At 43.8% G+C, this 12,138-nt stretch overlaps 1 protein-coding gene across 1 annotated transcript; it reads left to right on the top strand.

Annotated features, from left to right (window-relative positions):
• The first annotated feature begins 800 nt into the window (after nucleotides 1-800).
• Nucleotides 801-11,090, top strand: atp1b2b (ATPase Na+/K+ transporting subunit beta 2b). The gene is made up of 7 exons (XM_022188637.2): nucleotides 801-1,188; nucleotides 5,632-5,760; nucleotides 5,853-5,960; nucleotides 6,163-6,368; nucleotides 6,601-6,660; nucleotides 7,146-7,241; nucleotides 7,359-11,090. Exons 1-7 carry the CDS (start codon nucleotides 1,098-1,100, stop codon nucleotides 7,524-7,526), a joined length of 858 nt encoding a protein of 285 aa, XP_022044329.1. The 5' UTR covers nucleotides 801-1,097; the 3' UTR covers nucleotides 7,527-11,090.
• Nucleotides 11,091-12,138: the final 1,048 nt, after the last annotated feature.

The raw sequence follows: 12,138 nt of genomic DNA, 5'->3' as shown, positions 1-12,138 counted from the left end.
TGGACACCGTGTTCCCACTGCAGCAGGTGGTGCAGCTCCCTGTGTCCAAGTGAGGGCGCCACCTGCTCTTCTTTCTGTAGGGGGGGTTCTGCGCAAGTGTTGGTAGAGGCCCAATCAAGTCAGAGTAGCTGATCAAACAGCTCTAACCGTTTGAATTCAAAGTAGGTTGAACATTTCAGTGCAGCTTTCAATGCGCAACCAGAGCGTAGAAGTCATATAGATGAGACATATATGCAAACAATGTGGCTCCCAATTTTCGAAATATGATTATTAGAAAAATCATCATCAGAGTTGATTTAATCCTCTAAATTATCGGTTTCTCATTTACTGTGACCAAAAACCCCTTTGTACCATAATCTGATTATTACGCGCCAGGAGTTGACAGTGAAATTAGCAACACGCATACTTTAGGGTCACTGAGGGAGCACATGGCTATTCTGTGAATTTTTCTTTTAATACATGACGTTCCTGGACCTACCGGGGCCAATAAAGGGATGCCCTGAGCCGCCACGCTATTCGCTCTGTGGATTGTCTTTCATGCGCCCGGCGCGGCGAGGAGCCGGAATGCGGGGTTGGTGATTGGTTGAGGGGGGAAGAGGAGGCGGGAGCAGCTCTGCTGGGGATGGAGGATGAGGTTAGAGGGGGTGAAAGCTTTGTGTGTGTGTGTGTGTGTGTGTGTGTGTGTGTGTGTGTGTGCGCGCGCGCGCGCATGTGTAGAGGGGTGTGTGTGCGTGCGCGCGCGCGCGCATGTGTAGAGGGGTGTGTGTGTGTAGCTTGTATAGAGAGGCGGAGGGAGTGCTTTACCGCAGTATCACTACATTTCTGCACCACTCATCAAAACTCTGCGGCATGCAGACAAGAGCTGGGGGGGAGGGCAGTTACTAGGTCTGTTCCGAGTGTTGGACCGCTACCTCCTCTGATAGCCTGTCAGTTCTTCAGTAGATAAGCCACTAAGAGTGCTTTTTGCGTTTATATCTATTCATTTTTGCGCGCTTTAAGTTCAAGTCTCCATCTCTGTCCCTCTCTGCTGTCTTGGTTTTTGCTCCGATCGGGCGCTTATTGCTTCAGAGCTTTGGAGTCCGAACTTTTATGAGAAAATGGCAAAGGATGGAGAAAAAGGCGAGTGGAAGGAGTTTATATGGAACCCGAGGACGAGGGAGTTTCTGGGCAGAACTGCGAGCAGCTGGGGTAAGTCCTGTCCGGCCACAGCAATGCAGCAAACTCGGTCCCTGGGCTCAGTAACAGGTCTCTGTCATAGTGTCTCCAACCTCTCCTGAGGGGCCAGCGTGGTGTTTCAGAGCAGGAGAGCCTCAGGAATGACTCTAATATAAGAATTAGAGCATCAGTGAAGTTGGCTCATTCAGGTAATGAGGCGGCTGTCGCTGTCCACCACACTGTGGTGCTGAAATCTGACTGCGGCACCGCTCCTCTGGAAGCCGGCGGATTTTTTTCCCCCCATCTCCCCTCCTGCCTAGTTTCTTTATTTATTAATTTATGGCAATGCTTTCCCTGCGCATTGCGCTTGGCATAAGGGTGGAGGCATATGGTCTTATTGTACATGTGAATTAGGCAGATTACAGCAGAAACAGGTTCCAGTCTGTTGCAAAGTGCACATCATCAGCTCCTCTTTGCTGAGCGGTGCTTCTTCCAGCTAGATCATGAATTCTGCTGCAGAGGGGACTTTTTCTTGGAAAGTGGCTCACTGAAGTTACGTGTGGTTTGTGCGCCTGTAGCTCTATCAAATGTGCCTTCCACATGATGTCATTCATTTGCAGGCTTTTTCCTCCCCTGAAGGAAGATCCTGACCCAACCTCTACTTAATTAACTCTGAATCTTTGCCATATAGACTGTCCAGACCCTGCAACTATTTCAAAGATTCATGAAATGACAGCGCGCATATGGCTCTGTTCTAATGACATTGGAGCTTTTTAATCTGGGTAAAGCCCAGGGCCAAATGCTATTTGTATCACCTCCAACCCGGCCCCTCCCAGTGTGTGTAAATCAGTGAGGGATTTAATCCTAATCTAATGACTTCATTGGCCAATGAGGAAGGTATCAATTCCGCGTGTTCTAGCAAAGCAAAAGGACTTTCAGGAACTGAGATTATATTTGATTTTTCCCCTGGGGACATCATCTTAAACTCAACACTTCTGTGAAGTGCTTCCAGCCGGAAAGTGGTTTTGCCTGTGATAGGATTTCAGTGATTATGTTTCACCAATGGACATTACACTATTGTGTGCAGAGTTGGGAATCATCGACTGTAGCTTCTTTTGCTGGATCCTCCCTCAGTGTACAACTTAATCCAGCTCAGGGTGCCCCCGGTACTTTAAGGTCTGGTGGCCTTTTTAAGCTGCAGCTCTCTGAGGCTTGTTAATTAGGCTATTTCTGTACTCAGCCACTACATGTAGGTCTGCTAAACTTGGCATTTCACCGCAACGCTTCCTCTTTCTTCTAATGCTGAACACACTGTACCTCTGGTTGCACTTGTTCAGCGACGTGGCTCGCATCCATCCATCTTCTACACCTGCACCTCTTGCACTGACAAGAGGGCGAGAAAACAGCCTTTTCAGGATTGTCAGCCTCTTTAAAGGACAAATTTGTTGTGTTCACATTCATAATCATGCAGAGTAATGTTCGTTCAGTGCATTGGATCAAAGACTTCTTTGAGGATGAAATGCAGAGCACTTCCTTGTGTGTTCTGCTTTGTGTAAAGAGCTGTAATAATATGGAAATAGCCTTGATAAAGTAGAACAGTCCCACAATTTTGATGCTACATTGCCACCAGCTGACACCAGTGAAACATGGTCAAACAACTATGTCTATTTAAAACAGGACGAATTAAGTGTTGTGCACCTCCCACTTCCAAAGAAAACAACAAAAGATTCTCACAGCAACACAGAAAGAGAACCTCAAAGGGCCTCGTAGTGAGCAACATTATGACAGTGCTGTTACTGTAAGACTGCACTCTGCATACAAGATAATAAACGGTTGTAAAGTAAAAGATCCGCAGCTCAAAGCTGCCTGCTCTCTCCAGACCTTTTCAATTTCTAGTTCAGAGCTCTGTTTGATCACAATGCAATTAAACGGCATGTCCTCCCCATTAATTCTGAAAGAAAAGAGACACCTCCTGCCATTATGACCGAAGAAAGAACAGGACGCCGAACCATCCCAACCTGTCCTTTTGTTCCACGCTTTCAACTGCCGTCTGCGAACAAAACCGGGCTGAAAGAGAGATGCTCCACTGTCCATCATCGGCGTGGACTGAGAGGGCAGACTGTAAACCCAACACCCTCTTTGCCAAGGCAGAAGCCACCCTGCCTGCACGCTTGATCCTGTGTGCACATGTGCGCATCCAGCCTCCCCTGGGTGGTGTCGTATTTGCGGTATAGCACAACATCATTCCCCCCCCGGACGACACAGAAAAACACTTCAACGCTTCGGTTTGTCACAGCTTCTCTCTCATGACTCGCTCGCTCTGTAGCGCCTGCAGCCTGGTCCCGGGCCTCCAGTCTGGCTCTCTGTATATTTAATAACTCAGCCTGCATCTTTTCCACGCTGCACCAACTTAGATTCACACGCAGGAGCTTCGAATCCCTCTGTAATCGCCCCCCCATGGAGCAGCCTCCCCGTGACATTTTGTCATAGATTCCTGCAGGCCCGGCAGTGTGGGGAGGCAGATGCAGCATTGACAGGGGAGGGCAAGATCCACGCTGGGGGCCATCCAACAGAGGCTCAGGGTCGGGGCACTCAGCTACTATCCAACACTGGCCTCAGGTGTTGACGCTTCAAGTTGGGGGGGGGGGGTGTAGGAAATGCTATTTATGTTGTTCTCTATGTGGAGAAGGATGCCTGAGATGGGATCAAACAGCTGCTTTGCAAGCATCTCATGATTCCCCGTAGGAAACTTTATTACAGTGAGGTTTTCATTTGGCTGAAATCTCATCTTTGTGATGAGAAAACCTTAAATCACAAAGAAAAGTGACAGATTTATTTATAATGAAGGCTATTTTTAGTCGCAGCCCTTCTCTCTGTTGACTGTAACATCATCACTGTGTTCTGTCGGTGAAATAAGCCCAGTCTGTGGCCTGTAGCCTCCTGACCAGCCTCCAGGGGGTCCTTACTCCCCCTCTCTCCCTTCTCTGTCATTGTTATCTCCCCTCTGTGGACAGGTCAACCCCATCATGAAATTGGTCCCCAGCCATTCAATCCTGGTTTAATTCCTCTTGTTTCAGGCTAGAAGACAGACCGCAGTTCTGCATCAGTGTGTGCAGGAATGTGAGGAAAGCCAGCATGAACTTACACTCAGCATTCCTGCTAATAATTAAAAAATTTGCTTAATTTTAGACTATGCTGTGCAATGAAAGATATTTTAAGCTTAAAAGGGACAGTTGATGATGTGTGTGACAGAAAGAGAGAGGCAGATGTTGCAGAAGCTCCTCCAGTTCATTGAGGATTAACTGGAATCCTGCGTTCATGTCCGGTCAGAGAGTGAAACAACGAAGCTGCAGACATTCCACCGACGTTATCCTCATTCATCATCGATCCAGTTGTGTGATTATTCATGTTTAAAATGTGTTTCTATATTACAGTGATTATGAAGTAGACTTGCCTGAGTGGCAGATGTTAGTTTGATGCAGCCTTCATGCATAATTCAGAAGCTTTCCGCAGTAATGTACAGCCAGCAGCTCAATAAGTGAGACTGAGAGATGCAGAAGTCTGAACACAGCAGTTAATGCAAAAGAAAAATAGGAGTGGAAATAGTTTTTTTTTTTTCTGTAGTGAATTGTAAGACAGTAAAGGGTGGGTCTGCATACAGCTTCTGGCTTTTTCATGCATTCAAGTAAAATAATATTAAACTTATTTCAGACATGATGTAGAGCTGAGAGCTTCTCAGCAGCAGCAGCTCCAGTGCATATTAATGATTCATTTTTTAGTGTTCCCACATTAGCTGATCAAATGTGATCACAGGGAAACAGATTCTGTTTCCAGTGCTTCTTTCATGTTATTTTTAAAAACACTTGTTTGTGTTATACTTGCTCATTTTTCAATGGAAAAACATTCTTATTAAGTTATTATTTCACTCCAGTGCCACGTTGTGCTCATATAGAACCTGCCTTTTACTGCAAAACACTCAACATTTTTGAATTCAACTGAATTTAATTGAAGTGCAGTTAAAGCAAAGCGAAGGAAAAGCTTTATTATCCCGAGGCTACAGATGACAATATTGACTAAACTTTGCATATTTATGTGTATAATTTAGAATTAAATTAAAAATACAAAATAACAATGTGAAGAAAATAAATGTAACTGCTAGGGTTTTGCTACTTGGCCGCTTGATTCCGCAAAACCTCTGCAAGTTTTTTGTTTTTCTCTAAGAACATGTATGAATTCCTGCATTCTGTGTAGTGTGAAACAGAATAGGAGATCTTTCCCTGATTAATTACACTTCTATCATTGATATGAATCTGCTTTTCGATGACGCAGTAAACTGTAGACTTTATATTTTATCACCCCCTGTGATTCAAACTCATTCCTATTTTCCGAATAAGATCTTTCAAATGTCATTTTTCTCTTCTTTCCTCCCAGATAAAGCCCACAGTAGATCTAACTCTCTCCTCTCCTTGTCTGCAGGTCTTATCCTTCTCTTCTATTTAATTTTCTACATCTTCCTCGCCGGCTTGTTTGCTCTCACCATGTATGTCATGCTGCAGACCTTGGATGACCATAAACCCACCTGGCAGGACCGACTCTCCACACCAGGTGCGGAATCTGCAGACACAAACCGCATGAACTCGGGTCACAGTCTGTGTTTCCACGTCATGAATTCCCTGCCGTGTTTCTGTCGCTCACAGGTATGGTGATTAGACCCAATGCAGACGAAACCTTCGAGATTGTCTACAACATCAGGAACACTGAGAGCTGGGACATGTACGCTCAGGCGCTGGACCGCTTCCTGTCACGTAAGTCTGGCTCTTGCCCTCTCTTACAGTGTGACTCCACAAGCTTACTGCCATGGATTATCCAACTATCCAGAATGAATTGTTTTCACCTAATAAGAGATAATTCCCTCACAGTTACTGGGCAGGAGATTTCCTTTGCACCGGGGTTTTAGTTGAGTCATAAGCCTTTACAAACTGAGCTGCTCCCCCTCTCACCCTCCAGCCTACAACAACTCAGTCCAGACCCTGAAGAACCACGAGTGCACCCCAGACCAGTACTTCAAGCAGGAGGACAGCGGCGACGTGAAGAACAACCCGAAGCGCTCGTGTCAGTTCAACCGCACCATTCTTGAGGACTGCTCTGGAATCACTGACCGTTACTATGGATACCAGGAGGGCAAGCCATGCATCATCATCAAGCTGAATCGGGTATGAAAGGAAGAAAAGAGGGAAGGGAAAGGGATGGTGTTGCTAGGAGACATGGAGTGACTGAGATAGTGAAACTGGCTGGGAATGAGGAGCAGATCCCAGTAAGATCAGGTTATTGTGTTTTTCTCAGGTGTGTCTTATGGGAAATTAAAAACACTGTTTTAGTGTCTGCGTGTTTGGATAAGCGTGGAGTGGAAAAGTCGCTGAGGAACCTGTCTCTCTTTCTCGCCAGGTGATTGGGATGCTGCCAGGAAAGGATGGCCAGGCTCCGTATGTCACCTGTGGTGCAAAGGTAATCCCTTTTTGTCTTTCACAATGAAAGGCTTAACGTAACAATTTGGATGTCGGCCCGTTAACAGCTTTTGTGCCTCACTCTCATCTGCAGTATGCCACCTGTACTTTCTTCAACATTTGTATTATTTCAACCATTGCGTCTTTCTCATTTGCACCAACTGTCTGTTTTGCTCGTCTCTTCTTTCCATTAATTCATCCACTGTCAGAGATACAAAGTTGGCAAAGATGAATGGGTAAGAGCAGGAGGGAACCTGCGTTTTGTAGCCTGTAGATTCTGTTTACACATGCATAGTTGCAGTGAAGCGTGTAGTTATACAGAATAAGTATAAAGACTAGGCTGTTGTCTCGCATTAATTAGACCCCTGAAGTAGCTGGTGAGAATTAGGATTTAGAAAAAGCTTAATGATGATCACCTCCCCCTCCATGGCGCACATGAAGCGATCACTCAAGCCATGTAAGTGATTAAACTGTTTCCTTAAACAGAGAGAAGATACCGACAAAATTGGAGAGTTGGCTTACTACCCTCCAAATGGCACTTTCAACCTCATGTACTACCCTTATTATGGCAAGAAAGCTCAGGTAAGATGAAAACACTGACTGCCGAGTGACTGTTTTACACTTTCTCGAAATAAAAATGCACCAGACAGAGTGCTTTGGTGCCTGTGTTCAAAGACGTCACTGGATGTGTTTTTGCAGGTGAACTACTCCCAGCCTTTGGTCGCCGTCAAGTTCCTTAACATCACCGTCAATCAAGATGTCAACATCGAGTGCAAGATCAACGCCAACAACATTCCCACTGGAAATGAAAGAGACAAGTTTGCCGGACGAGTGTCTTTCAAGCTGAGGATCAACACTAACAACTAGGTTGACCTTTCCTCTCCCCCTTTCAAACTACTTCCTTCATTCTCTGCAACATGGCACATGCACAGAAAGAAATCACAGTATTCACACCCTTTGTAGGATTTGTTTACAATCCCCTCCCGTCGCTAATTTGTTCGGGAGCGGGGAAATTGTCCAGTCGTGTGATGAGGTGGGGCTAGAATTAAAGGGTGGTAATCCTGTCATTATTTCTGTCTGTGAGCATCGAGACAAATTATTTTCTGTAAATTAGTCTGAGGTGACGTCTATTTATACTGCATGACCAACTAGGGGATATAAAGGATGTGAACGTGTGTTTTCGAAAAGTCTGCAAGGATCAGCGACATTATCACTGTATTGCTGCTCCCCTCCTGCTGCCTCCTTATAGAGGATCCCTCTATATAAGAATATACACAAGTCACAAAGCAAAATGTGTATATCCACAGTATTTATACGGTATCATAACCTTATATCAGTATGTCTATTTTGTTGCACTTGAAAGAATAATCCAACAAACCTAAGCATATTTGATGGATGGATGCAGAGATGAAGCCATTTGCATGTGTGTATTGTCTTTAGTGTGCTACGAGGGCAGGAGGCGGCCGTATCTGGCCTCGCTGCTGAGTTTGAAACGCGGTTATGTGAAACAGCTGACCACCAGGGGGGACCGCACTGGAATCTTTAAAGCTCGCGCACAGCAAGTGTGTGTTTCTGTTTAAAAAAAAAAAAAAAAACAGGATACAGCAAGACAAGCATCTCCAAAATGAAAGTGTGAGGTAGAGGTGAAAAGGTGTGAGGAGGGAGTACAGGAGAGTGTGTGTTTTTTGTGTGTATGTGTGTGTATGTTTGTGTGTGTGTGTTGTGTTCCATTTACAAGCCCCCGTTTCATACTGTAGGTCGGGAAGTTGCATGCGATGTGCAATATTCATTAAGTGGCATACATTATAGATGCTCGCGTCCATTCATCAGATGACTTCTATTAAATAATCATTATTTGGGATCATTTGATATTCCTGCTGGTTGTTTGACCCCAGAGTAGCCGAGAAAGCAGGTGTGATACATATTTGGGTCGCCGGGGATTATCATAATAACGCTACAGATGCCAAATGAGTTACATCAGTCAGACATCTGACTTTGCGGAGCCTAAAACTCCAAATCAGCTAGACGTAGCTTTAGTTTTTACAGTTATTCTCCCAATCAACCATCTGAATATCATCAGAAAACAGCAAAAAATGATCCTTCATCCACACAACGGCATTACACTCCCTGTTCATCACTTTATCCCTCGAGTTTAACCCAAAGCTGTTTCTTGCATCACAGTTTTTAATTCATTCAACATGAATATTTAGTATTTCTTGGGTGTATTGCATCTATTTCATTTGTATCTGAAATAGATGCCATTTTTTATTGTTTTGCACTGCAAGTGTGCTTTCATTTTCTTTCGTTTTTTGTGAATTAATGTATTTACAGTTTTGGAGGAGGAGGTTTTAGAGAGTTTGTTTTGTTCCCTGTGTTTCATTCATACTCACTATCATCCAGGATATCAAAATGTATAGTTTATATCTTCTTTTAAATGTTATGAGCGATTTAGTTTGTGCACCAGCGTGTTTATTTACGGTCTAGGCCTGTAGGAAATGTGAAAAACTGGAGATTTACTTCACTGACCTCATAGAAAAAGATAATTATTTTGTTAAGTTGTTGTTGTTGTTGTTGTGGTATTCTCCGCTGTTTAATGAATCAGTCTGAACTAGAGGCCAACATGATAAGTGGACAACCAATTTCAACCTCTTTGAAAGTCGTACAGTTTGGTGCTGTTTATTTAACATGCAGTCACTGTGCTGCAGAGGCACACAAATTCGTCAGAAAACACCTGCAAACATTGGCTGGAGAAATCTGTGGAGTCACACATTCAGACTCGGGCACCAGACCTTGGCACAGCTACAAATCTGTACCATGATCCTGCCATGTAAGCGCAGCAAATGTGGAACACGAGCATCTGTTGTCCTCACACTGAGGTCTGGCTCCCCTTCACAACTTCATTTCTCTCAGAGCGTTGTGCTTCTCAGTATGCTCGCAAATATCTCGCAGTGGTCTAAATAGGGCCTCGTTATGTGACTTAACGGAGAGTGAAAGACAGACGATTAGATCTAATGTGATTATCTGTACTGTAATGAATGACGCGCTCCAACAGTCATCTGAGACTCTTTTATTTCCTTTTTGGTGAATCCACTGACCACTTCACATGCATTTCTCCTCTGGCATTCCCGCAACACTTACTTAATTTCACTGTAATCTCTTAATCTGGTCAGCTAATCCACAGTAGGCACGCTGAACTTCTTTACCCTACTTTGTTGCTCCTCCTCCTCGTGTCAAACGCCTGCTTTGACGTCTCTGAAACCTCAGAGAGAAACTCATTTCCCTTTTCTTTCTTTTCAGTCCATTCAACCCTGTTTTTCATGATCAAACTCAGCACCCAGAAAATAAAATGCTTCGCTCCATCTCCTAATTGGACAACATTTGTTTCACTCATGTGCATGTGAAGATTACTTCTTCAACCAAAGATCTTCATGACAGTTGAAATTGTCTTTATTTGTGCCGCACTGACTGCGGATCTGAGTCAGGATCTCAAACAGAGATACTGTAGGATCCAGCCGGAGGGCTGAGGGCCCTGTGCTCTTCAAAGGCCTCCTCTTATATAATAATAATAGTACGCACAAAAGGAACACGTCTCACTGCAACAAAACAGTGCCTCCTGGTGGACAGACGGTGTTGTTCCCCAGTGTCACAGAATGTTCGCTCCTCTTATCTCCATTTATCCGTATTTTTTTCCTGTGATAATTTGGAGATGTCCTCAAAAAGCAATATATTTATTTCTCGTGTGGCTGTATGATTATTTAGCAGAAAAACTGTAACAAAAACCAGCACAAAGAGGAAGAAAGAAAAAGGGAAAGAATGTATAGATATTGCACTCAGACAATTTTGCCCGTGTGTGTTATGATGATGATGGAACAGCATAAAGAGAATGGCTTTGTTTATAATAGAGTATTTTGTTGTAAAGAGGAGAGAATGTGTTAGCTTGGCTTGTATCACATCATGGGAGTTGCCTGGTGGGTTTTCATAATTGAATCCAGCGAAATGTCAACAGCTTGATTGGAAAAGTTTATTTTTTGCTTCAATGTCTTCATTTGAGTCTGTTCTGCTTACTTAAAATAAGCTTGTAAAGCTTGCAATCAAAGTTTTAACAGAGCCCTGAGAAAATGATCAGAATAAACCCGCAAGGAGGCACAAATGTTGGAGATACCCGACTAGTCATGTTTCAAATGGAGAAAGAATCCAACAAACCTCATTACCCTCAGCCTACCCTCTTAATGTTAAACTGTACTATCGCTTACGACTGTGGTGAACGAATTTGTTCAGGAAAGAAATTCATGAAATACTGTCGCCCAAACGGATGATGAAATATTCTGGATCCTTATTTTTTGCTCTTACTGTATGTATATTTTTGCTCATGTTTACTGCAAACCAAGATAGAGAAATGAATAAATGTCCTTTAAGGGAACTTAAACCTCACATTGCCTCTGCTTCTTAGTCATCTTTTGTTAAGTCTTTAGCGTTATCATAAAAGGAGAGAAAGAATGACTATTACTTATTATGTAAATCTTTGTGTTGTGGTTCACTATGAGTCAGAATGCAGTTAAATATAGTTCGCCCTTCTCGAGTGAGAGAAAAGCAAGCCAGCTGGTGTCAAAAGTAGCGTCAAGTGGATGTAATCTAATGTAATCTCATTCACCATAATCCTCACAGCCTACAGCACCAGTCAGACTCATACAGTTCATAGTGGACACCAGTCTGTGCACATGGGAACCAAGATCCCAACAGGTCTTTATATGAAATGATAATCGCATTTTAAAGGGGAATCTGTGCTGAATGTTGTGAAGATGTCACCATGAACACGTCATTCACTTCCACGGATCACAGGTCAAAGTTCTCTAATGGATTATGTAACAGGTAGCAGTTCAATCATATCATACATACAGTTTGGCCCAACATCAAAAATCCTCAGTGAATCCTGTTTAGTTTTTTGATTATTATTACTGTTTTGGCTTGCTTTAATATAGTCTGCCCCTGACTGCTTGACAAGATTAAAGGTGAAGTGTACTTCCGCTCACTGACCTTCTCCTGTCTCCTCTACTCCAGGGCTTCAGGCTCTATCCTTATCTCTCTATTCTGCGCCGTGTCCTACCTCAGAAAGAAGGGAGAGTGAAGCAGGAAAGTGGACGGAGCAAGGATTACACAGCATTAGGGGTATTTGTGGGTTTAAAATAGTTTGATCAAGAGCAGCACCGGTGACTGAAACCGGCTCCACCGCTCTCACCCTGAATGCTTTGCAGCACGGCTTTCTAGTGTTTAACCTACAAGACTGAATATGTTCTTACAGCTAAAGAGCGACTTCAAGCGGGGAATGCTTTGTATTTGGGTTCAGAAAGCTGTTCGGGATGCCACTTGGCTTTTTTTTTACAAAGTGGAAACTGCATCACATGCATCAGATAAAGATTAGTCTGCAGCCGAGCACTGGAACCTCTGCTGGTTGGTGGATGACATTACAACACTTCAGAGG

The sequence above is a fragment of the Acanthochromis polyacanthus genome, chromosome 17 (assembly GCF_021347895.1).
Source record: "Acanthochromis polyacanthus isolate Apoly-LR-REF ecotype Palm Island chromosome 17, KAUST_Apoly_ChrSc, whole genome shotgun sequence".
NCBI classification, from domain to species: domain Eukaryota; kingdom Metazoa; phylum Chordata; class Actinopteri; family Pomacentridae; genus Acanthochromis; species Acanthochromis polyacanthus.
The sequence above is the reverse complement of the archived record's forward strand: the minus strand, read 5'-3'. Positions and strand labels throughout refer to the sequence as shown.